The sequence below is a fragment of the Lepisma saccharinum genome, chromosome 10, assembly GCF_977018435.1.
Source record: "Lepisma saccharinum chromosome 10, izLepSacc3.1, whole genome shotgun sequence".
Classification (NCBI taxonomy): Eukaryota; Metazoa; Arthropoda; class Insecta; order Zygentoma; family Lepismatidae; genus Lepisma; species Lepisma saccharinum.
Genome location: NC_139238.1, coordinates 27,671,947 through 27,694,093, shown reverse-complemented (window position 1 = coordinate 27,694,093; position 22,147 = coordinate 27,671,947). Strand labels below are relative to the sequence as shown.

At 37.8% G+C, this 22,147-nt stretch overlaps 1 protein-coding gene across 1 annotated transcript in view; it reads left to right on the top strand.

Annotated features, from left to right (window-relative positions):
- The window catches only part of LOC145994273 (protein takeout-like), a 39,692-nt gene extending 27,404 nt beyond the window's left edge, over window positions 1-12,288 (top strand). The window contains exons 5-6 of the mRNA XM_083130377.1: window positions 3,435-3,584; window positions 10,306-12,288. Coding sequence (XP_082986503.1) covers window positions 3,435-3,584; window positions 10,306-10,460 — 305 coding nt within the window. The 3' untranslated portion in view covers window positions 10,461-12,288. The remainder of the gene's footprint in view (window positions 1-3,434; window positions 3,585-10,305) is intronic.
- The last annotated feature ends 9,859 nt before the right edge of the window (window positions 12,289-22,147 follow it).

The following is a 22,147-nucleotide window of genomic DNA, read 5'->3' as shown; positions in this document are numbered from 1 at the left end:
TCTCCTATGGGGCATGTTCCTGGGTAAACAAAAAATAATCGATCAGACAATTCGATTATCGAAGGCGATAAAATAACCTCCGGTTGACCAAGTTGCCAATATAAATAAATGGAATACAGATTGTCTTCGAGGTTACATTGTCAAAAAGGAGCGGATACACGTATTACTATCCCAATAATTATTCAATACGGTTTTTTGTTTGTCGGGAATTATCACTTAAAATATTGCATGTTGAGCTGGTGCCTACCTAGCCGCCTCTGATGAAATCTACCATTCTTCAGATTCTCTTTAAAATTCGACTCTGGTCACTTGTAACGTTCTGGGTGCAGACACTGTGCATCGAAAGCACATTGTTTTGCGATAAGAAGCGGCCTTGAATAGCGTGAGTGAGTCACTTTGATCGCGAGCAAGCTAGACTACCAAGCTTGTCTGCCTTTGAAAACCAAGTAATTTTTTTCACGGTTTCCGAACGCGATTACTATTGTAGAAGTATATACGAGTATTCGTATTCTCTCAAAAGAGCAAGAAAGGAAATTCGACCAATGTCCTCCCGTCGTTTAAAACCAAATATTATCTATTAAACGAAAAGTTCACGATTGTCAAAAAACGGTTTAACCTATCTGAGCATAAGGTGAATGTAAATACTAAATTTAATAGAAAGGTTCTCCAAAATTTCTCTTCCACTGTCTACGTAAGGTCAGTACCCAGGGGAGGGGACATGTGGGCCATGCTTCCCCCTCGAACCCTAAAATATTTATATGTGAACCTATAAATAAATAAATACGAAAATAACATCGTGGATTTTTAAAATGAGTAAAAATTTCAATTTTGCTCTTGTATAAATGAATCTGTTTCTTGGCCAAAAGTCTTCAAGCTGCAATATTGGGTGGTTTTAGTTTTATAACCATTGATGCAAGGCTACCAGACGTCCGATTCACCGATTTAGTCAGGACAGTACGTTATTTTCAATTCCTGTCCGGACTTTTTCGAACTGCAATAGTGATGCGAAAATGTCTCTTTATTATTGTTTTTCTTTGTTAACTCACAATTAGACATGTTCTTTATTGTATGAATAATTCTAAGTACGCAACATAGAATTATCATGACTTTTTAATGGCGCTCGCACTATATGAACTATTTTGTAATATCTGTCTGTCTGTCTCTCTCTCTCTCTCTGATCTACGTCAATGACAGAAATGCAAGCAATATTGTTATTTATTTTTAACCCAATTAAAGGAAAGTGTAAGCATTTAAAAGAAATAAGAAAGATCATCACTGTTGCTCTTCCTTAGAAATTGTTGTTCTTCCAGGAAGAAAAATTAGAAGGATTTAGTCCAGCACCTTAGCACAGTGTCCCACGAGTCTCTCTTGACTAACACTGTCAAATGTGAAGTGATTTTATGAATAAAATTTTCCGCCTGTTTACGTATAACGTTGCACAGATTTGGTAGTTCGCACACGGTGTAATTATTTCGTGTTATCTTACGCAACAGCAAATACATTTCATAAGACTGTTCTGGACACAAGACTTGCATCAGTAAACAAGCATTTTGTCTGTTACAGTATCACAGGAAAAGAACATCGTCCTGTAATGTTCAAGCCTCTAGTTGTTTTCCATTAGTAATGATGTCTAATCACAATAATAAGTTAGAAGAAATTACTCGCATTTTCACAACTACCAATATTCTCGTTTTTAATCACTTCGAAAATTATTTCTCGAAGATATCGGTTATACTACAAGAAAGCAAATCAAAATTAAAGTAAAAGTTCAACTACACGTATACCAAATGACATTTACAATATTGGAGGGACAGAATACTTTAAAAAAATTGTTGTTTCATTCGAAGGTAAAGGCGTGGTGTAGTGGTTCTTCTACCTGGTTAAGGAGCTAAAGCTTGTAGGGTAGTGGCTACCGTTCAGGATTGTCAATCTGATGGTCGTAGGTTCAAACCCTTCCGGTGGCAGAAAATTTTCGTAAGTTTTAGACATATCCCATTGTGTTCATTGTCCACGCCGTGTGAAACGGAATGATTCAGTTTGGAATTAACGATGGGGGGAGGGGAAATATTGAATTACAAAATCTCCATTTCAACGGACCGAGAAGTGGAGAAAAATTGAATAATTCTTATAAATATTAAAAATTACATTCATTTTTTTAGTGGTGTAATCGCAGGTAAAATCAAAGATCTTACATGGAAGATTTTAATTTGCTCAGAACTCAGCCAAAAGGCATTTCGCACCGATCTAATATATTCTCCAGTACATTTCAAAATGTTATTGAATGTTTCATGTCGATAATTTGACCAATGCATCCATTCTTGACGCTCAGACGATATTTTCTGCAACTACCTCTTCTCTCCAGTTCCTTCTCCTTCTTCTCTCCCCTCTTTCCGTTCTGCTTTTATCTCATATCGCCTTCCCGACTTTTCTCGCATCTTATCTCCATCCCACTCTTCTCCACTCCTCTTATCTCCTTTCCTGTCTTAGATTTCCGACTCCACTGCACTATTATCTCTTGTTTCGTTCTTCTCTTTTTCTCTCCTTTACTCTACTCTCCACTTCCGTCTTCTCGTCTCCTCCTCTCCTCTCCTCTCGTTTTCCTCCTCTTTTCTGTTCTTTGTTCTTTTTTCCTCATCTCTCCTCGAATCTTTTTCCATTCTCCTCACTACATCTCCTCTCCTAGTCTATCCTATCTTTCTTCTCTCCTCTACTTTTTCTCTTCTCCTTTCGCTTTCTCTTTCTCCTCTCTTTTGTAACCTTTCGTTTCCTCTCACCTCTTTTCCTTACTGTAGACTCATCAGCGATGAAATACTAGAAAACCTATTTTTTTCTTTCAGAAAGAATTTTGTCATTTGCGATATAATAGTGATATTTTTAATAATTTTATACAATAATACTTGTTTATATTTCTTTCGCGTATTTTATAAATATCTATTGTGCATGTGGCAACCCTGAAATTGAGCCTAACTCTACACGCAACCCACCAACGGCTTGTGTAAATTGGGTTGCCTAGTTTAAAATGTCATTGTCCTAAAACTTTTGAGAGACACTGTACATAAAGGTCAGTCACTATCCTAACATTATCAGTGATATGTCTAAATATTAAATACGACAAGAACCACAAAATAAATAACAGAGATTGAGATTGATAACAATAAATATTTGTACAACGAGAAAGGTAATTATGAAAGAACAATAAACATTTGTACAAGAGGAAAGGACGTGTCAAGGATTATACAACGTATATGTAACTTTTATTTATATTTTTTTTATGCATAAATCTCAAAATGTAGCAAATTTTCTGTGCACTGTAAAAGGACAGACGCCTATTTTGCGAGGCAAAATAAATAAATACTTTTTCACATTATGCATTTGCAGTGTCCAACTGAACGAGTAAGTATTCCTAACTTGTATTGCTCGGAATCTCTCCACAGATAACCTCAAGTCCAGGTGGATTTTGGATGGGAAGCCCATGACGAAGCAAGGGGAGTTATACATGGACCTCACCGAGTTCAAGGTCATCATAAACGCCGAGAGAGCCTACTTCAAGTTTGAAAATTTGTTCAACGGAAACCAACTGCTGGGTGAGCATGAAATTACATATACATATACACGCACACATGCAGACATCAGAGCGCGAAATCCTGGGGGGAAACGGGGAATTCCCCCTCAACCAACAATAAAAGATGAGCGATTAGTGCCGTAGACTATACGTTTACGTCTACATGCGTTGTCTACACGTAATCTACGCGTAGGATACATTGGGTTGTAGTTTACATAGACAAGGTAGAGAATCTAAAGTGCATTAAAATTAATTTTCAAGGGTTTCATGAAAGGAAAGTGACATTTTCAATTGTATTGGTTCCTAACGAAATGAAAAGAATCCTATTTACAACAATGTTTATCTTCTCTTCTATTATCAACTATGGAAGAAGATAAATAGTATGCAAAAAACAACAACAGATGGCAGTCGTGTGGCAAGATTGGTCTTTTCCAAATAAAACACTAGAATATTTCCTATATTAGGTTTCTTCCTAGGTGAGAAATTGTTCGAATTTAGATAGAGCATGAAAAGTTATCCTCATACATCAGCAACTGATACGCAGTATAATTTTCTTTTAATTCCAAAGTAGTGTGTTCCTGTGTTGCATGCTTTCTCTCTCTCTCTCTCTCTCTCTCTCTCTCTCTCTCTCTCTCTCTCTCTCTATCTATCGTTCAAGAGATCATGAACAGATCTACACCAGTAACAATATACTCACAATGAAAGTAAAACAAGAATGCAAGGAAATGTAAGTATGAAATCTAATGTATTTATATTAACAGAAAGCATTAACTTATGCATAATGAAACAATTTCAGTTTTTTTAAATTTATTGACATCTTCAACCAGCTATTAAAATCTTAGTTTCATACTTTATAAATATCTAATACATATACAAGTAACAAATTTATTCCTTTATGCGTATGTAATAATAATATATTTGTGAATATTTAATAACTTAGTTGTGTTTCATAACATTATAAATATGTGTATTATATAATAATTTACACACACATGTATACATATACAGGGTGATTCAGAATTCCTCTTACACACTTCAAGGGGTTGTAGAAGGGACTTAGTATATCAAGTTTTGATAAGGAACCCATGTCCGGAAACTTACCCTTTTGGTACTACACAGATGACAAGATCACATAATTTCACATCTCCATCATCATCTAGTTGGGCAAAAATGGTATGTGATGGAGTAACACGATGCGGAAAGCGCTCTGTATGCAGACGTTGCGCAGCTCTACCGTTACGTCCAGCTTAGCCGTAAATTAACATGTCTGTGTTCTTGGCAACCGTGTATTCAACCATACTGTACTGTCTTCCGCAACGACTGAATAGCAACTGACGTTAGGATCGAAACACACCAGATTGTAAACAGAGGACGTTGGAAGCAGCACACATGACATCAGGTGACTGAAGACGTCGCCCTCCGTCAATGCTGGTTGCCTACCGTGTAGCGGGAGATGTGAAAATATGTGATCTTGTTATCTGCGTTGTACCAAAACTGTACGTTTCCGGACATGTGCACCTTACCAAAACTTGATCCACTAAGTCCCCTCTACAACCCCTAGAAGTGTGTAACATGAGTTCTGAATCACCCTGTATATATGTGTGTGAGTGTAGATTAAGATCATCTTTCCCCATCAATCTTCAATGATTTCGCAACCTGGCATACATTCAATTAGATTGAATTCAATAGACTTTATTTCTGGATGAGATTCACTATGCTGCTTACTATTTTAATATATTAAAGTTTGCTAATTCCCTGGTCGTGGAAATAGGGTAGAATTATTGCTAAGTTAGTTCTATTTCTCTCTCTCTCTCTCTCTCTCTCTCTCCTTTCTCTCTCTCTCTCTCTCCTTTCTCTCTCTCTCCCCTTTCTCTCTCTATCTTCTTTCTCTTTCCATTCCTGATATTTATTCTCCTCCATGTATAGTGGCAGCTCAATATAAAATTTTCACCCGGGCGAGGTGGATATTTCGCCCCCCCTTACATTCCCACCTGCCGTCCTTAACTTTTTCACCCTGGTTCTCCTACTTTCCATTCCCAATAAAACCTTCCATGTTACATATTTACTTTATTAAATGAGAAAAATAATATGCTTGTTTTTAAATACGATGGCCATCCTGAAAAAAAGGAACGTCATGGTATAAAACAAAAACGACAGTGATGTGTTATCATCATTATGATGGTATGATTCTATAATAATTGCTTGAATGGGCAAACGCGAATATGTGGAAAAATAGAGTAAAGAATGTAGTTTCGGTACCATAAATTTGCTGCTGTTAAAGAATATGAATACCTTTATTATATGTATGCATTTATTTAATACCTACTTAATGATATAGTAATCTCTTTGCTGGAATTGCTACATAATTTTGCAATATATGTATAACGTTATGCAGCAGAACTTCTTCCTTTGGAAGGATAGTAACAATGAAAGCAAAAATTTTGTATTATATTTCTGGAGTTCCTGAATTTTTCATTCGTTCAATACTTCTTTGCGCATACCTAACAATTGACTCTACCCTTTAACTTATTGAGTAATGAAAACCACTTCCATTTTGCTTTCTACCTATTATCTATTTTCTGTACATCCTTCCATTTTTTCTACATATTTATGTCACATTTTCAATTTCACTAAATCCGGACTTATACTTTAACAATGTCTTTAAATTCATTTACCTCGTGCTGCCATCTATGTTCCTTTTTTGAGACTTCTATCTTTCCATCTCATGTTGACATAAATATATGGTTTGTAACAATACTATTAGAAATAAATTCAAATTAAAGATTTTGGCGTTACTTAAGGAGCACATATCGCTTTGGTGCATTCCTAAGCCGCCTCTGACTACCCTATTTCTCTGTCTCTTGATAAGTTTAATCTATTTCTATTTCACTCTGTGTTCTTCATTGACTTTTCTCTTTTTTCTCTATCTCTGCTCGCCTTCTTCTCGCACTCCGTTACTCAGTTTTCTGTATCTATCTTCTCTTTTCAAGGCTCTCTGTCTCTCTCTGTCGCTTCCTTGAATCTATCTTTACTCTTTCTGCCTTTTACTTACTTCTCTCTACCCTAAGCCAGTAGCGAGGAGTAGGTTAGGTGGGCTGAACACAGTGATGTGCGTCTACGCGTAAACAACGATAGTCTACATTCTACACGTACACTATTTTATACACGTAGATGACGTAATCTATGTAAACAACATGGCGAAAGGTGATAACTTTGCAAAGGGCGCCGTGGAATTAAAAGAAAATTATACTGCGTATCAGTTACTGATGTGTGAAGGGAACTTTTCATACTCTTTCTTCTAAATTTGAACAATTTCTCACCTAGGAAGAAACCTAATATAGGAAATATTCTAGTGTTTTATGGGGAAAAGACCACTTTTGCCTCACGACTGGCATCTGTTGTTGTTTTTGGCATACTACTTATCTTCTTCCATAGTTCATGATAGAAGAGAAGAGAAATTTTGTTTTAAATAGGATTATTTTCAGTTCGTTAGGAACCAATATTGTTGAATATCAGGGGCGGCCCCAGAAATTTTCCACCGGGTGGGCAGAAGCAGTATATTCATAAATTACGGTGGGCATGTAAGATCTTATATGAGTTTTACATGCACATAACTATCCCCCTCCAACATATACAGGGTGTCCTAAAACAACTTCAAAAATGGTTCGATGCTGATAGATATATAAAAATAACAAGGCACTTTTTTCATACACATAACCTCGAAAGTGCTTAGTTTCTGATCTATGAGCACTGAAAATCAAACCTGTATATACATAAACTCACCAAACGATCGCTCTGACGAAACTTCCAGGGACGCGTAGCAAGGACTTGAATTGAAAACAACTTTTGAGTCTTATCTGGCAAAATACAAAATAATATTTATACTTGCGATGTTGTAAGCATAGGTGTGCGCAGACTAATTTATTTTGGGGTGCCTTAAGGGACGTTTCAGTTACCTATCTGGACAAGGCGAACCTAATTGTCGTAACTTCACGTTCCTTTTCACAGAAACTATTAGGTATATGAACTTGAAATTTTAACATTATAGAATGAGCATTTGTTATCACTTTAGCACAGGTTTTACTATCACTGTGTCGATATTTATAGTAATGAAAGTAAACAATTGAAATGATAAATACAAGGCTATATTTCTACAGGTACTATCAGCTGAATCACTATCATGAAATACATCTGTAGGTTCAGTTCTACCATGTTTTATAATGCACATTACTTCATATTGCTGTACCTGGTCACTCGATAGTTAATGCCATGTGTTCCTATATCATTTTAAACCGTAGAATTCAGATGCAAGCAAAAATCTGAAATTTGATACGCTTGTCATTGAAAGAGAAGGGAAAGAGAGCATTCATGAAAGTCTGAACATGAAAGTCTTATTGGAAATGTTGGAAGGCTGCATTAACAAACAAGTCGGTCCTCGGGAAAATAATAAGTACGGGCCGATATGTGAAGAGGCTCTGCGATTTATAAAGGTAAAAATAATTTCTTTACTACGTGATTACTGATTACTATAGTAAAGGAATATCACATTGTTTTGTAGAGAGGGAGAAAGAGAGCGTGGCATCTCAAATGAAATGAAATTCCTTACATTTTTACCACGGATATTATTTTCATTATTTTAATGGTAGTTCAACATATTTTTTTATTTTTTGAGAAGGCATTTGGGGTAGTCAGATACCTTTGCCACACCCGTGCGCACACCTATGGCTGTAAGAAGTATTTAAAGCATTTACAAACTGGCCAAGACAAACAAATCCAACAAATGCGGACTGAAATTCAAGACTCTTCATTCTAAAATGTCCCCATCGTATTTCGTGTTTTGCAGTACCAATAATCGTGAATCGTGAGATTCACGTACGACATGTTGATGAAATCGACGAACTGAGAAATGCAAACATAGTGTGTTCGCCACCTTGTTTCACACGCAGACAGTTATTTATTTATTTCTAAATGGCTAATCGAGTCCCTCACATAATACGGGGGTAAACCCCTTACTGAAAAGAATGAATAGTAAAAGCTCTTGCAATAAAATGAAAAACATTGTTTAAACATTAATTAATTCACACATTAAAACTAATACATAATAACTAAAATCAATCAGACCTAGGTAAAAGTGTCACTACATCACGTGTGCATTCCGAGCGCCCAATACAGCTCAGCGTTTGACGTAAGTATGGATAATGTCTTATTAGCAAAATTTTAAAAAAGCAAGAACCTGGTTATAAATCAAATTCTTAGTTCATTCTGCATAATATTTACCTAGGCTAAAGAAGGACATTTTGGCAAAATATCACCGAAAAGTAATAAATAAATAAATAACATTTTATGTATTATATTTCTATATTTTTGCCACATTTCAATATCTATTTATTTTCATTGCGTAGCACATTTTCAAAACAATTTGATGCATCGTTCCTGTGAAGCCAGGAGCTGCAGCCCCTGGCCCATAATCCTGTTCTAATCTTGGTGATATTCTGCACAATTTTGCGCCTCTCATAAAGCCTCCTAAACTTACTGGCTGCTTAAGCATACAAGGCATTAGATGACAGTTTCTGTTTCAAAAGCTTAGGAAAATCCCTTTCGCTTTCCAATGCTAAAGTTAAGGAAGTTGAAAGAAAAAGCTTAAATTAATTCCATTCAACTTATTATTTACTCTGACTTTCGTAAACCTATTCACTAAATCAGTGTTTCGGCAAAGGACAACAAAGCTTTCTATTGAATGATAATATGTAAACTTGTCTGAAATATAGATAATATTCACAAGTAAAATATACATGGAGTGAACACCATAATAAACTTATTTATTTATTGAACCATTCACATTTTCCCAAGTGTATATATTTATTGAATTTGATTGGGTGGGCAATCGGGTGGGCACAGCAATTTTTGGGTGGGCAATTGCCCAGCCGTGCCCACCCCTGTCGCCGTCCCTGTTGAATATGCCACTTTCCTTTCATGAAACCCTTGACAATTGATTTTAGTACACTTTAGATTGTCTACGTAGTCTATGTAAACTACAACCCAATGTAACCTACGCGTAAATTACGTGTAGACAACTCATGTAGACGTAAACTTATAGTCTACGGCACATCACTGGCTGAAGCCTTTGGCGCCATTCAAAGCTTTCTTTTAAAGACAGCAATGTCAGAATATACTACGGAAAATTAAAAATTACCTGAGATCGTTTGAATTTGAATATGTTTCTTAAGTCCACATTATGCACAGATAGGTTAATCGGGACAGGACCTACTGATTAAAGTGGGAACCTAACCACTGTGCAATGTATCTCTACCGGATATTTCCTAAGCTAGAAATCTTGGGAACTTTCAGGGTACATCTCAAAAGGTTTTGCTTTATTATACTTTGGTAGGAACTAAACGTGCTCTAATTGCACCTGTGCACAATATAATGAAAAAAATAGCTATTAATTTAAAATATTGTAAGAGCAAACAACTTACATTCATGTCCATGGAAAACATGGAAAACCGAATTGTAATAGGTATTTCATTTAGCAAACTGCAGACACATAAACGAAGATGTTACAATTGCTGTAACTTTCTTACATTGTGGGTTGATAAACAATTAGATTATTACTTATATGCTCTGCCATCTATTGATATTTTTGTGAATTTATGAATATTGAATGCTCGTTACTATTTAATATTTCTGTTGGCTTAGTTTGGTATTTCTCTACCCATTGTTACTTTTTGTTCGTTTTGTTTCAGGGGCAACAATGAACAACTTCTTAAACGAGAACAACAAAGACGTGATTGGTGAGCTGAGGCCAACAATTGAGGAAACCTTCAGTCAGCTTCATTTAGGACTCACCAAGAGACTGTTTGAGCAAATTCCTTACAAGAAGTTGTTTTCCGGACTGTGATTCCCTTTCATAGCCATACATCACCCCACACTAGTGCGGTGTTGCCACATCAGTCAAGTTCCAAGCGAGCTGACACCAGAAATCGCTGGTTTCTGGCAGCATATTTACAAAATGTATGTGGAAATAGCAACCGTAGGCGTGGCTGCAGGCGACAACCAATGGTAACGCGTTTCTTTCACGACGCAACGTGTAATCAACTGATTGATTCTTGTAGCGGGACAGAACACTTGCATAAAAGTGTTCGTGGGTTAGGGAGTTTGTTATTGTTCGTCGCGATGAACCTAAGAGATACAAAACGACGTAAAATAAAGGAAATAGAAAGATAGAAAGATGTTACAGTCGCGAGAGTAATTTATTTCCTGGTTTGTTTGATTGATTGATTGATTTGCTTTATTTTACTTCGGGTCTTGTGTCACTTTTGGCTACTTTGCTAAGATGGCAATGAGTAATGACATGATGAAATTGATGAATGGACACTCACAAGCATCCATGCCCAGGCCGGGATTTGAACATGGGACCCCTATTCTCTCATTTGACTTCCTTCATGCAGCAGGCGAGTAATTGGAGGGTCTCGCTTATCGCACACGATATTGAGCACCTTCGTCTTCTGACGTCACGATCAATGTTCTCGTTGTTAGGTTAGGTGCTTTAGAGCCAATAGCATAAATAATGCCTTTTTGGTCAATTCCCGAAAAAAATATACAGTGTATTTATCGTGTATTTATATAATCGTCATATATAGTGACGTCAGTAGACGAATGTGCTCAATACGGTGTGCGAGAAGTGAGACCAGTAGCTGGAGGACCGTTGCGTCATGTAAGGAACATGCTCTTATTGGCTGTTACCATAAGACACGCCACAATATCCACATAGGTCTTGTAAATACGCTTCCGTTACGTACAGGATTCAGAACGCAGTGTTGCCTAGCGATATCTCTATGGAAGAAACTGTTGTTGTTCCTCATATTTCCAGGAAATGGTATTTTTGTATTACTTATTATATTGCAAACCCCTAACGCAGGACTTGAACATACCTGATCTCGAAAACATCCAAAAAAATTCAGTTGTGACCAACGATATGCCAGTCACAGATATCCAACTGTGATATGCAATCACAGAGTAACCTGTGATAGAAAAATCACAGTTTATTCCATTACTATTATTCACTAGCGTACGCAGGATATTTTGGGAGGGGGTTGAATTGTAAAGATGGGTATTACATGTTTAGGGAAGGGGTCAGCATACGCAATAAAATATTAATTAATTACCATTTTTAACATTCGTTTTAACAGTGGTTCAAAAACACAAATAGTAATCACGTGTCATCTTGAGAAGAGTTAGTGTTTTCATTTGAAAATTTTGATTTTCTCAAAATTTTGGAGCGGGCTGTAGCCCCATCAGCTCCTCTCGGCGTATGCCAATAACAATATTGATCCCATTTTTTATACCACGCCTATTAGAAAGACGGACAAGAGAACGGGCACATGTATTGTAGTAAACCTCCGAACAATTCAAGGTGCGAGAAACGACGTGACAGTTACAAAAAACAAAATCACAGAAATCACAATAGCAATGACAGTATAACCTCTGATGGAACAATCACAGTTCTTCCCATCACTAATTCTGGCGCTATTTTTGTATCCTATGTCGTCTATCATAAAGATAGGCTGCAGAAAGCGTACATACACTCGAAGAACTCTGAATAAAACCAGTCATAAGCAACGATGTGGCAACATCGCAAATTCTGCCAGACGTCTCATTTCATGTTCCCATGTGTAGTGATTAAAATTCATTCTGCCATCTAAGGAAAGTATTACAAAGATAAGAACTGAAGCTAGGTCTGAGGAAGTAACTAGAGGTGATACCCTCCGATTGGAATCTCATACTAATTTTCATGTTATTGTAAATGTTCTGTAATGTTCCACCATTAAAACTCTTCTCTTGTTCTTTTTTATTTACAATTTCTTTACTATCTCACCTGTTTACATATTTACATGTCGAATTTGAGCCCCTCTCCCCCTTAGGAAATATTCTGAGATTGCGCCATCGTGCAGGCACGGTGATGTCTCAACTGTGACGGAAGTTCCCAATTCATGATCTATGACGAAAGTTCCCAAATCAGGAACTATGACGGAAGTTCCCAAATAAGGAACTATGACGAAAGTTTCAAATTCAGGAACTACGACGAAAATTTCAAATTCAGGAACTATGACGGAAGTTTTCAATTCAGGCACAATGATGAAAGTTCCCTACTCAGAAACTACGAGGAAAGTTCTCAATTCAGGTAGTATGACGAAAGTTCCCAATTCAGGAACTATGACGAAAGTTCCCAATTCAGGATCTATGACGAAAGTTCCCAAATCAGGAACTATGACGAAAGTTCCCAATTCAGGATCTATGACGAAAGTTCCCAAATCAGGAACTATGACGAAAGTTCCCAAATCAGGAGCTATGACGAACGTTTCCAAATCAGGAACTATGACGAAAGTTCCCAATTCAGGAACTAGCACGTACCTATATATCCATTTGTAAAAAAAAAGGGTTGTGCTTTACGGAGAGTCTCTTCTTTCCTCTAATATATTTTGAGTATATTGCAGATCTTTTGCTTGTATGTTAGGTTAGCAGTTACACAGGTGTACGTAATGTCAACTCTTTCAAACGCTAATTCATCCTCCCGCAGGCAATTAGTAGGACGTCCTGAGTTGGGAAGACATTTCACAGATATCGAACAGTTTCTGAAATGGCCCTGTTTTCATTGGAATTTCCCTAGTTTCTGAATTGGGAATAGATGGAAGTCACTAGCGTGCGCAGATTTTTTTTGCAGGAGGCTGTAAATGTAAAGGTGGATATTGCATAGCTTCATCCCAGAGGTGGATGCACAATTAAAAATTTCGTAATTCAATTTTTTAACCTTCGTATAAAGACAAAATTGGCAAATGGGGGTCCTTTTAAGGAAGGAGTTTGCTTCACCACGTTAAGAATTCTAGACTGCTTTCATTTCAAAATTTTGATTATCTTACAATTTGAGAGGAGACTGTAGCCATGCGCACCCGCAGGGATGGGCCAGGGGGGCTCTTGCCCCCATGAGATTTCTGGAAGGAGTTAATTTAATTCGAATGGTGAATTGTAGAGATATTTTATAACAAAAAGTATTGTTTTCTTTGACTTATAGGCCGTAAGTTACAGCAACTATTATTATAATTATTTGAAGTAGGGTTACATTTAAGCTTACAGTCTATTATACACTGATTATCTAACTATAAAAGACAGCTTTTTTGTCCTACATGAATTAATGCTAAGTATAAAGTTATGCAAATTGTATATAGATATACAGAGTATGGGAATTACAAATGTATGTAATTTTTTAAGAAAAACATTAGTAGTAGTAATATAATAATAGCAACAACAAAAAGAAAACAATAATAATAGCAGTAATATTAATAATAATAATAACCCGTGGCTCTACAGCTAGAAAGGGCCTTGGCCTATCTCTCGACTGCCAGTCTCCCTCCCACAATCCTACCTAGAGGTGTGGAGTTCTTCAACTGGTAATGGGGTGACGTGGGGGTCAGCACGTCGAACCCCCAGCCATTATAGGAGATTTTTATGACCGAGTTACGCTACTCACTCGTAGCTTCCCAATTTCCTCACGATGGTGGGTTGCCACCGGTCCTATACACGGGCCGAAAACCCAGAGACTGAAACTAGGCGGACTCGAACCCATGCCTTCCTGCAGTCGGAGTCCCAAGCACAGCGCCTTAAACAGCACGGCCACAGAGGAGGACAATGATAATAATAATTCGCGCAGGCGATCAGGCGATCAGGCGATCATACTAGTATTTAAATCATTGGCGTACATACGGGGAGCAAGGGAAACAGTTGTCCTACCCTAATATTTGGGTTGTTTTGAGGTTTATGTCAAAGAAAAAGTTAAGGTGTTTAAAACCATTGTACTGCAGAAGTTCATTTTAATATTCGATCGACAGTGTCTCATACTGTATTCTGTACTTGTAAATATATGTGCATTTAATTCGCAAAACGTTTGTGTAGTGAAATTTTAAGAAGAGTCGTGCATTTTGTTTAGATTCGTTAGGCAAATAATATATGCGGGGCCTGTAACCAAACCTTTTCAGATGTCAGAAAAATTATTAGAGAGATTTCTCTTCCTTAATACGAAGTACAGGCTCTCTGTAGCATCACAATTTGAACAAGATTATAATTAATTTGTATATTTATAACGTTCTCTATCATAATTCCTCTCTTCTTTCCTTTAATTAAATTTTGACACTGTAGTGAATTTACATTGTTCCATATAATATGATATTTTCACTAACCTACATGATTTCATTCTGCAATTAAACGAATAGTGCATATGAACTATTTATGATTGAAATATGTAGTATATGATTTAACTAATTTTGGATATTTATAAGTATGTGAAAATAATCCATAAAGTCAGTAAAAATCAAATTAGTTGCTTAATTGTAAGCACCAGTGTCCAATCAACTTGTAAGAAGTCGTACACAAACAATTATTGTATCTGGTGCGGGGCCCCCTGAAGTGCGGGCCTTGGGCCAGTGCCCGAGTTGCCCCTCCCTAGAATATTTACTCTGCTTGGAGTAAATTTTCCATTTCTGCATTAGTGGTATGTATGATGTATGTATGTATACGTCTCACATTACACTAAAGTTTCGAAAGTTGCAGACTCAACCTAGATAGGCTTTTGCTTAATGCGTACCATACCCTGTTCGATTAAGAAATATTGACCCTTGCAGACCTTGTCAGCTCCTGTTCAGAAATGTGATGGATAAGCTTTCTACAGGAAATGGTAAGAACACTGGCCTTTGGCAAGAGGTGACGAGAGGCCAAGCGAGGGTTTAAATACGTGCGCATGAGAGCGACACGAGGTCTTTTAATCTGGAATCATCGGAGAAGCAGGAACTACTGGTCTTATTTCTAAACCGAACAGGGTAAGCTAGTCTACACCCATTCTGCCATTTGCATTGCTCACTTCAGTCTAGAAACGAATCATGAGTCTATTTTAATGAATAGTTAGATATTTGTACCTGCCCGTTCAGGGCTGTCTCTACCATCAACTAGTACTAATAGTACATCCCTATTTAAGATCCCCGCGTCCAGAGGAACGCTACGTGGTGGATTGATGCGGTCATTTTAATTTTCTTTTGGAAATGAAAAGCGTCATGCCTTGTTTTCCTAAACAGACATGAAAATTGAAAGGATAGGCATCGCTACGTGGTGAGATGCTTGGGCTTTTCATCCATTTTACGGAAATGTGATGAAATTTAGAGCTACGTGTTCGAGTTGCGGAATTTTTCATTTATATCATTCGAAATAAATGAAAATTGAAATTTGTTAAATAGTGACATGTCAGAATTGTTTTTCTCCGCGAATCTTTATTTTTGGGGCAAGCTGCGTAGCACGCAGTTTTAATGTTAATGATGGTTAATGTCGATAATCAGCTTTAATTCAGTCCTTACCCACCACACCCACCCAATAGGCTAATCACCCGCTGCATTAAAGCACATTACAATGCGGAGAAAACGAAAATAGAATGTTTCCTTTGGTAGCCACGAGCAATGAGGCAACAGCTCTGCGCCCTTGCTTCGTCGCGGTTTTCCGCGTCGATGCGATGTGGCATAAGGTACGTCCGTCATTCCGCGCGCCGGAAGGTTCGATGTCGGACATTCGAGTGTCATATTCCGCCCAGAATTTGGCCAGCCCGGGCACGTCTACCGACGAGCCCTTGTCATTCCGCTCCTAGTAACGCCGTGGTTCGCTCGAACCCGGTACCTTCGGTCAGGCCCTGATGGCTATGACAAAACTACCACCTGGGAAATTTTCATCAATTCCCAGGATTTTATCTAAATTTTGAAAGTGGCACTTGATTTTGATGACCCTTGTTTTTGCAGTAGTCTCTTGAACAATTTGGTATTTTTTTTAACGTAAATTTGGTGCGTAACTTATGATATTTCGGCTATAAACGATACGACTTAATCACACCATGGTGTGTGTACTTAGTGGGTTACAGCAGAGAGTATTGCTGAAGTTAATTGTGTTTTTAATTAATTAAAGTCATTTAAAGTTTCAATTTCATATATATTTTTAAAACAGACCGTAACTTGTTAATGATCCGAAAAGTAACGCCGTTTGTGTTTATGTGTTTTACGTTAAAGATTATCGCAAGGAGGATATTTAATTTTATCACGTATAGTTTTGAAATGCACAAGGATCAGTGGTCGACTCACTCGTAATTTAAAATGACTGAAATCTCCTCGCCCCGAAGATGGGAGCCTTGGTACTAATAATTGTAGTGCAAATTGATAAGGAGATAGTCGAGAGAATACACGAGTCAGTCGCAGAGCATTTTTATTTTTACCTTGTTTAAGGAATATTTTTTTTTTTACTAAAGTAAAGTTAATATGTGAAAAAACGAAACGCTAATTATATTTCTAGGAATAGAGGAGCAATTATATGTCCGCTACTATACGCTGGCGTAAGTAGTAAGAGTGACGCTACCATTCGGTTAGAGTATAACCCGCTCGTTGATTCAATGTTCTAGCTAAGGATTAATAATAGGTGTTTTTAGTTGTACGCGCAGAAATACCGGTAGTGAAATATAAAAGAGTGCGCAAGTGTTTATATATATGTTTTAAGGAATAGAGGAGCAATGATGTCCGCTACTAAAGGTAGTAAGTGTGACGCTCTCTTCCATTAGTTTTAAGGTTATGTCTTCCCCTACGAATTAATTGTGTACACAGAGGTACCCGTTGCAAGAGGAATGACACTGTCATTGTAGCGCAATGACATAAGAATGACTTAGTCTGCATGACTGTTAGTTTGTTAAAACACCATAGTTAGGCGTAAGCCAACTTGTAATGAAAAGTAGAACGAGACGTAAGCGGTATTCAAGGCGTGGAGTATTTCACATATTAACGAGATTTTTTTGTTATTATCCATATATTTATTGTCTCCTTCAGCTATTTATTAAAGGATAGCTTAATATTCTTCCTTTTGCGTTTTCTAGCTTTGAATTTTAAATACCTTAAATTTCATGTGTATTTATATTATGATATTTATATTTCAAGTTACGGCATTCCTTAATGTTTAAATAAACACTCTTCAGCATTATTCAACAGATTTCGTGTGGTTATTTAATCGCATCGCAAATCACTAAATCACTAAATAGCGATAAAAGTTAAAAAGGTTGTTTAAATTAAGGCAAAACTGGTTGTCTTTTTTTTCATTAAATAACGATCAAGTATTGCGAATAGTATAATCAATCAAGCCCTCCCCTTAGGTATAATCACGTTTACATTCCGTCAGCTTACGATAGGTTTAAACACGCAAGTTTAATCTCTGCACCGAAAGCACGATTCATTCGTTGTTTTCCTTTTGTTCCTTCGAACTCAGGATATGTGCAGTCGCAAGACTCAAGTCCAGGATTTTCCTACCATGTAAGTCGCCAGATTTCCGTGCGGAAATTTTCACATTCGAGTTAGGGGAAGAAACATATCTTATTTCAGTCTCGGAGAGAGAGAATTTGATGACACCTTTCTTTGTTGTAAATGACCTTTACACTCAGGTGGCGTTAACACTGAAATTCCTAGCCTCCCAACGAGGTGAGAATAAGAGTCTCTTCAAGGGCGCTTATTTATGCGATTTTTTTTCTCGTTTCTTCAGAATTTTCAAAAGTTTCCCGAATGAAATTTAATTACTTCTTACAGATTAATTTCATGTTAATCTTCGTAAAGTAGGTAATAGCGAGTAATTGTGCTTATATCTTAATTTCCCACATGTCATAGACTTTAGTTGAAGTAATATCATACGAAAGGAACGTGATAGCCACGAAATGTTTTCTAAATCAATAACCCAGATTAGTTTCAGTTTTGAATTTACATTTTTACCTAAGAGAGACAAATGCGCCCCCTCCCCCTATTTTGCCGACGGTTTCAGACAGGTCAAGGCAACCTCCTAGGGTCACACCCGGGATGTTTATGGTTTGCTTTGAGCAATTTTAATTTGATTTTTTTTTAGTTGGTTAGTATTCTAAACCGTTTTTTCCATTTTTCTCCGTTTATTTAGATCAATTTATTTCATGAAATATTTTTGTCCTATTTTCCCGTTCCTATTATCCTATTACTAATTTGGAACTTCATTTTAACTGTTTATTTATGCTATACGTCAGGCGTATGCAAGCGCAAACCAACCTTGACTAGTGAGCGTTAACAGTGCGTCACTATGTCGCCTTGATTTATTCCTCCATTTTTATGTATTTTCGTAATTAATGATCTTAACGTCATTGGAGCCATGTCATTTACTCTTTTATTATATCTTAGTGATCCCGAATTTACTTGTGGCTAGGTCCGTTTTAACAGCTGTGACGTTACCAAATTTTGGGTTAATTATTTTTTTTCGTCAGTTCCTCATTTTTTACACTTCTGACATGATATTAATGGACTTCGTCGGGTTAACTTTCTGATACCAGGGGATATATTTGATACCATCTACATATTACTTTTATATATTTATCAATATTTAATCCTACATATTTTCGTTTATTTTATAGTGCCATGTCATAACTTTAGTTTTATATTGCACATTATTTTATATTTTGGGAGAAGCCAGGGCCTATATATATATATATAATTTAGTCAAAATATACATATATTACTTTTGATGAAGTCAGATTTTCATTTTAATGGTGTTCCAGTGTTAAGGCGTCAAATGACATTTTCCGCCTTTTATTTTCTTTAGCCTTCATTCAAACTTTGTTTTATACTTTATATCACTTATTGGGCAGTTTATTTTATTTTAGTTTACTTATTTTTACTCATGATTTTCACTTGCCTATAGAAGACGATTACTTTACAATTTTTTTTATATATTTTCAATATTGAATGACTGAGAGCAATGTAGTTTTTCCCATGTCCAACCTGTTTCCTCCCCTGTTCGGGAATTCCACGAGTTCAAGGAATTTCGAAAGTAGTCCAGCGATTTTTTGAGGCCGGAAGAAGAACGCATTCCTGAAGGCTTTGGAGCTCACCAGCCTCCTTTGGTTTTCAGCGGTGTATGTCACGTAGCAGCACCGAAAATCCTATTCCAAGTGACATCCCAGGATCGGAACAGCGTCAGAAACATCAGAAGAAATGTCATCTTACAGAGCAAACCCCCCCCCCCACGACTCTAACCCCCCTTAAGAAGAAGCATGAACATGTTTCATGTACATCGTACCCTTTTGCTCTGTAAGGCCAGGCAGTGTACTTCACCACATATTGGAACTTTCCGGGTACAGTCAACGACCCAAATGTGTTGAGACCGACCCCTGTGGATCAGCAACCTGCCAGGCCACCTGTGAACAGTTTCATCCTACCAGTGGCCATATTTACTGTTCCCCTTCTTGGAGTGTTCGCAGCACGGTACACCTTCCGTTTTCACATGCAACCAGCGTACGAAATGTGTCGGCATTCGATGTGTGCCGCAAATATGCAATGGCGTCTGCTGTGAACTTTCGGGGGCCTATCATAAATACCCCCCCGTGTGTTCGCCATTGGACAACGCATATTTTGGGGCTTGGAAACGCTACTTGGAGTGGCTTCCCATGGACTACCCTGTGTTCGCCCGCTCCACGGTCAACGTCTTTTCATCTGACCTTTGCTGAACAATATTCCGGAACTTTCCACACCGGGATTCGAATCCGGTCCCTCAGTGCAATTGTGATCGGTCAAGGTCCGTGTATGTCCCGGAACAGTGCTTCGTACCCCAGGACTCCGGGGTTTGAGTGTATTTGGATTGCCCTGCCTTCTGATTTCTCAGGTCATAGTGTGCACACATAGTGTGCTACGAACGTCACTGGCAAGTGAAAACATAATCTTCAACTATTTTTTAAATCTTCGTGTGGTTGTGCGCAGTCCAGTGGAGTTTGGTGTTTACCACGGTCTTTTTGCTCTCGCCTCGAACTGTCATCCTGATGAGGCGGAAGATTGCGAGCATGCGGCCTTAATTTTTCTCACGGATTACGTTCGGTGCTTAGATAGCACTTGTTCAGAAGCCATTCGCATGTATCGCGTTACGATGCAGTGTGTTGAACTTTCCGCTGACTCCACGGACCTGCGAACAACACTTTATATCGCATGTTGACCAACCGTCAGCATTGTTGATTACGAAAGACTCTTCCAGCGTGTGGCTAATGAAAACAAAAGACTTTCTTTCAGCATTCAAGCTTGAGCTTAATTCTGTTCCATTTAATTTTCGGTGAAGGGTCTCCGACATTTTTTTTATTATTTTATTTTATGTAACCTTTTTCTCATGTAATAAACAAAAACCTTTTAAATTTTGGTGAATGGCAGAAGGTTCAATTTAAACTTTTAATGATTACAATTTCAATTTTGGGAAATTGTCTCGCAAGAGGGAGTGTCGTACCATACCCTGTTCGATTAAGAAATATTGACCCTGGCAGACCTTGTCAGCTCCTGTTCAGAAATGTGATGGATAAGCTTTCTACAGGAAATGGTAAGAACACTGGCCTTTGGCAAGAGGTGACGAGAGGCCAAGCGAGGGTTTAAATACGTGCGCATGAGAGCGACACGAGGTCTTTTAATCTGGAATCATCGGAGAAGCAGGAACTACTGGTCTTATTTCTAAACCGAACAGGGTAAGCTAGTCTACACCCATTCTGCCATTTGCATTGCTCACTTCAGTCTAGAAACGAATCATGAGTCTATTTTAATGAATAGTTAGATATTTGTACCTGCCCGTTCAGGGCTGTCTCTACCATCAACTAGTACTAATAGTACATCCCTATTTAAGATCCCCGCGTCCAGAGGAACGCTACGAATGCATATCAATACAGAGTTGTTGTTTTAAGTCCACTCTATGGACAGTAAGTCTAATCGGGACTGGACCTACAGTTTAAAGTGGGATCCGAACCACTTGTGCCTCCACCGGGTATCGAACCCGGGACCCCTCGATTACAAGGCAATGACGCTACCACTGCGCCATGGGGGAGGCCCCTAAGGATATTACACTTCATGGGACCATAAGCAGGGGCACCGGCAGAATTACTTGCAGGGGTGTGCACAAGGACGCTCGCAAGGGGGCACTTGACCCGCGTGAGATATCTACACAGAGTTAATGTAACTCGAATGCTGAAATTGTAGCGATATTTTATAACAAAAAGCTATTGTTTTCTGTGGTACCGTAAGTACCCTTTGGGACGTAAAAAAATTGAGCAGCAGTACAGTCAGCGGCAAAGATAATTGTAAGCAAATTGTCCACCGCTATTTTCATTACTCTTTAAATTCTATATCCTTTCTTGTTTTGAGGAATGAAAGTATGTTGGTTCGAAGCAGGCATTGTTCTCTGCTTTGACGTCATTATTTCAATTCATTGTCAGCACACTGTGTAATTCAGGCCGAATGAAAATGGTGGTGGACAATTCGCCTACTGTTCCTATTGCCGTTGGGTGTACCATGAAGGGCAGTAGATTAAGTGGTCTTTGACTGATTGATATCCGTTCATTGTGAAATGTACAAAAAGACAAAGAACTGCTCATCAGCAAAGCGAGAGATGTTTATGGAAAGGAAGCGAGGCGAATCCAGTTTCTATCTAAATAGTAAACCTAGTCTGGCCATAAATACTGTTACACATTATTTTGTGAATGAATTGATT